Consider the following 4773-nt stretch of genomic DNA (forward strand, 5'->3'; position numbering starts at 1 on the left):
TCTTTTCCCGGAGGAGGGGTGTGAATCTCACAGTAGCCGCGTATCCGAAAAGGAAGAAATGAAGGGATTTTACGCCGCGCTTGGACGTCATTCCCAGCTACCGGCGTAGGCACAGATTTTGGTCCCTAATGAACTTTATGGAAAGAGCCCGACCTAGTACCTGTTTGGGGATAGGTTTGATAACAGTGCTTCTGTCCTAAATAGCCAGAGGGGCTGAAGGACTTGGTAGAATTGTCCTGCGAGACTCCCATCCAGTGCTTTTGAGATAGTAATTCTCGGAGGTAGCATCAAAATCAAAAAGGATAGAAAAAACTTTTTAAAGTTACTTTATTTATTTTCCCTGCTCCTTTTCTTTTTCGCCCTCCTCCGCCTCGGGAACGTGTTGCAGTGCTTTGTGCAGGGCTGCCGCCGCTGCAGTGATGCTGGCAGGATGTCTGTCGAAAGTGCAAGGTGTCAGTGTCATTCACACCATTTGGAAGAGGCAAGGCTGGGTTTCGCTCTTCCAACATGCGCTTTCCATTTTTAGCTTCATTCAGACGCAGACAGCAGCTCCTTTCCTCTTCCTCTCCTTGTTTGTGACACTTTTTTGAGGCAGCTTTTCCACAGGCGACTAAGTGGTCTCACGGCCATGACCCCACATTTTCTTCAGCGTGGAATATTTTTTTTGTCTCTGAGGCATTAAGGAAAGGGTCTGAAAAAGGTAAAGCGGTTGTCAACGCAGGGATTTTTTCCTCTTTGTTTTTGTTCCCTCATTATTACTGAGGCTGGTGTTTTAAGGTGCTGCTTCAGTCAGAGCAGCTTCGTTTACACTGCTTTTTGGCTATTACTCAACTGTACCAACTATCCTGCATACGCTTTTAAAGTGTCACAGACTACTGTATTAGTCACGCTGTCTCAACGGAAACCACAACACTGAAGGACAATGAGGATTAAAGGCTGTTTTCTTATTTTCCAGGCTGCTACACAGTGTAGCTCGGACGCTGTGAGTTTCAAGAATCTGGTGAAAGGGAGAGAGTGGACAATGAAAATGGACATGGAGGATGCTGACATGACTCTGTGGACCGAAGCCGATTTTGAAGAGAAGTGCACGTACATTGTGAACGATCACCCGTTGGATCCCAGTGCCGACGGAGGCACCCTAACTCAGGCAGAGGCTTCCTTGCCAAGGAACTTGACTTTCAAATATGCATCTAACTGCAAAGAGGTAAGCGGCAATGCTCTGGGGAAGGTTGGAGTCAGACAAGCCAAATCACAGCGCTTTGGAAAGTGTGTGCTCACCCTGGCTTCCATTCTTTAACACACACACGCGCGCGCACACACACACATACACACACACCCCACACCACCACCAACAGCAAATGCCGCCCGCTGGCTTTTAAGATGGGACCCTAATAAGTCTTTTAAGAAACTGTGAGCTGGTCACCTGTCATGTAGTATTTTCACTGGAAATTGCAGCCAGCCTATCCCTGCAACTGGTTCTGTACCAATTCACAAACAGTTAAATTTTCACACAATTTGGACAGCATCTGAATAAGCATATTTAAACTGTGGGGTAGTTCTCTGTGCCAATTTCTAGACTGCTGTTTGCCAGGACCATTCATTGCCTCTGGCTCAGAGATTAAAGTGCCTCGGTTGTCCAATAAATAGCTTTAAAAAAGTAGAGGGAAAAAAACCCCAACAAATTCCTGGAAATGTGTTTAATTATTTCTTTTTGTTTTCCATTTGGTTATGAAATTGCTTTATTCTTTTTGTGAACTTGCCGTATTCGCGACTTCCTAAATTCTTAAAAATTCCAGCGTATCGGTTAAGGAAGTGGTGGTAGAACTGTAGCAAACTTGACAGAAGGGTGGCCGTAGCTTAAATTAACTTTTGTTTATCTGGGGCAGTATCTTCACTGGTAGCTAGCCGTGCGAGTCTGTCCTATCCTTGTCCCTGGAGTGGGTACATTCTTTGTTGTTGTTTCAGAAGGGCTGGAAAGAAATAAGCCCGGATGAGCAATTTGGTTTTGTGTTTACTCCTTCATATAGAGTAGCTATTATAGCTAGGTGTGATGTTCGGCAGGGTAATAACCCAAGGGACAACCCTTCATTTCTCCTTGTGCTGAGACTTGTGGTATAGCAGCTATTACCTGTGCTTCTACTTTGGCTAAACACACTGACCACAGAGCTGAAAAGAAGAGGTACACTCATCCGTGCCTATCAAATATTTCCTTTCAAAGTAGGTACTTGTTTAATCCTGCGTACAGAAATAGGGCCGGACCCCCAGCTGGAGGGTATTGGCACTGTGGAATTTAGCTTGGCAGTGCCTAATACAGTGCCTAATAGTTTTGGTAAGAGGTTAAAGCTAAATTTTCCTGTAAAATCACTCTTCTCTTCCCATCTGCCCTGCCCTGCCCTGCCCTGAAGAACTTTGGCAGAGAGAGGACATGCTCCAGAAAAAAAGTGCGAAACCTTGTTTGTGTTACTGCATCGTTAGATAGGTCTTCCTTTTGGGGGGGGACATGGGGGAGATAAAGCTGCGACTCCGCTGTGTGATACAGAAGGATTTCTTGGTTGAAGGATGAGTTCGCAGCACGACAGCTCGGGTAGATCCTGCGCAGCCGGCTGGTGACTGATTGGCTGCTCAGGCTGCTTGTTCTCTCTGCCTTCGTGGCAGGAGATGTCCGAGGAGCTTTCAAAATTCCCAGCGCTGTGTTTGGAAACACCGAGGTGTAATTTCCTTATGCTATAACTCCGGTCAGTGAATCAGGGTAGGAGGATTGCTGCCATCTCTGTGTAAGAGGTGGGGGGAGAGAGAAATCGTTGAAAGATTCCCGTTTCTTCCTTGTAAAATGTGACCCATGCAGCTCCCTGCTAGTGGGAGTCTGAATATAGGACATCCTCCTTTTGTTCTCCAGAGTTCCCCCCGGTCTTTTATTTGTGCTGAATAGCACCTACCATAAGAAGCAATAGGAATTTTCAAACCCGGACGATTTCTAAGGTAGCTCTGAAAGAAAGAGCTGATCTGATCCTTTCTTCCCCACCTTCTGTGAAAGCTACAGTCCTGTGAGTGTACGGACAGGTCACTCGTTTGCTAGTTGTCTGCTGGGTGAAATAGTTATAAATGGCGTAATCTGCTTGCATTCTAGCAACTTCTCTTGTGAAACATGTATTTTTTTCTGTCTGCCTTCTAAGTTTGATTTTGTTCAGTGGGGTCAGGATGATGCGTGTTGCTCTCGCACATCAGTGTTTGTGGGGTCAGTGAGGGAGCCTGATTCTGCTCTTGGCCTCATGGAAAACCACTGGAGTCCTGACAGCTTGATAGGGTGGGTGTTTTTCACTTGCGAAAGGATGAGGTAAGACTTCGGGGGATGCATGCGTGCGTGTTGGCCAGTGGGTTTCAGATGTGAGCTGTCTTCATTGTTAACTTTGGGGAGAGCTGTGGCTTCATCTGGTTGAGAGTTTTAAATGCTGAGTCAGTTTATTGACAAAAACATATATAATACATCGCTTGTGAAATGCTAATACTGTCATGATTAGATCATTAAATCCTAGTGCTGTCATGATTAGTATTATATCTCCACTTGGAGTAGGAAAAGTACTGCGTGCCTGCTTAGCAGGGAGGAAGTACAACCGCTGTTGTTTGGGGAGGGTTGCTTTTGGTGTTTCTTTTCCTTGCACGCTTTGTGAAGCGAGTAGCTCCTTTTTAAAGGTTTATTGAATTTGCAAGTGAGTCCATGACACGTCATACTTTTGTTTATTTTTGGATCTTGATCAGGGATTTTTCTGAAGGACACATTTTTCAGTATGAGTTCACAGTATGTGTCAGCATTTTAAAAAATGAATTACTACTGCTTGTAACATTTTAGGCTGCTAGATTTACATGAAGTCATTTATTTATTTCTATGCGTGAATTATTTATCCTTTGCTCCAGTTTTAGCAATTGACAAAAAATGATGAAACGCAGTGCCAAAATCACGCTCTAGAAAGCCATATGTGAATGATATTTTTCATGCAGACGTTTAAAAACATTTTTTTTAATAATTTTCCCCTTTGGTCTCAGTTCTTAAAGCCCCAGCAGCCCTTCTTGATATAAAGTGCCAGTTATTCTGCTGTCTTGAATATTACTAGTGCCTCCTGGGCCATGAGCTTGACAGAGAGAAGCATACCTCAGCAAACCCATTGCTTGTTACATTTCTCTGGTAAGGCCATTTCTTAGAGACGGACCTTCAATCAGTGATTTTGATGAAAGCAGTGATTTTGAGCTGTTACGAAGCATGCCTCGCTGACCTCAGATGCTTGCTCTCCCCTATTGCTTTTATTTTACTTCTTTTATATGTGGTCACCCAGGAAGTGGTCTGAAAGCATTTTATTTCATGGCATCTCTTTTAGAAAACTGGTCACTGAACGAAAGGGTAAAATTTATGTGGGCTTATATAACTGTAGAACTAGTAGTTAAAAAAAAAAATAAATAAAAATCAGTGTTATTCCAGGACCGTCGATGGCCTTTCCCATTTGCATTTGGAGAATACTGTTATTTCGCTGAAGCCAGTAAGAGTTTGTTCGGTGTTTGTTGTTGTTTTTTAAAGTGGTTTATCGGTCCCGTTGCAAAATACCCCTCCCCTTGCAGAATTAAGAGGGGTCGTTGTTTACTTCCCGTGCCCTCTCTCCCCAGACAAAGATGTAGGAGCGTTGGTCTTTCAAAGCGCCTTTTAATATCAAATTTTGGAACCCGAGCCCATCCCTCTCTCGTCCTAGGGCTCTACCACCCCCGGCATCCAGCCCTGCCCCTGCC

The 4773-nt window shown here is 44.4% G+C and overlaps 1 protein-coding gene across 1 annotated transcript in view; it reads left to right on the plus strand.

Moving 5' to 3' along the window:
• The first annotated feature begins 961 nt into the window (after positions 1-961).
• PRDM1 (PR domain containing 1, with ZNF domain) overlaps positions 962-4773 on the plus strand; it is a 20889-nt gene continuing 17077 nt past the window's right edge. The window contains 1 exon segment of the mRNA XM_009893844.1: positions 962-1204. Coding sequence (XP_009892146.1) covers positions 1022-1204 — 183 coding nt within the window. The 5' untranslated portion in view covers positions 962-1021.

The sequence above is a fragment of the Charadrius vociferus genome, unplaced genomic scaffold (genome assembly GCF_000708025.1).
Source record: "Charadrius vociferus isolate BGI_N301 unplaced genomic scaffold, ASM70802v2 scaffold129, whole genome shotgun sequence".
NCBI classification, from domain to species: Eukaryota; Metazoa; Chordata; class Aves; order Charadriiformes; family Charadriidae; genus Charadrius; species Charadrius vociferus.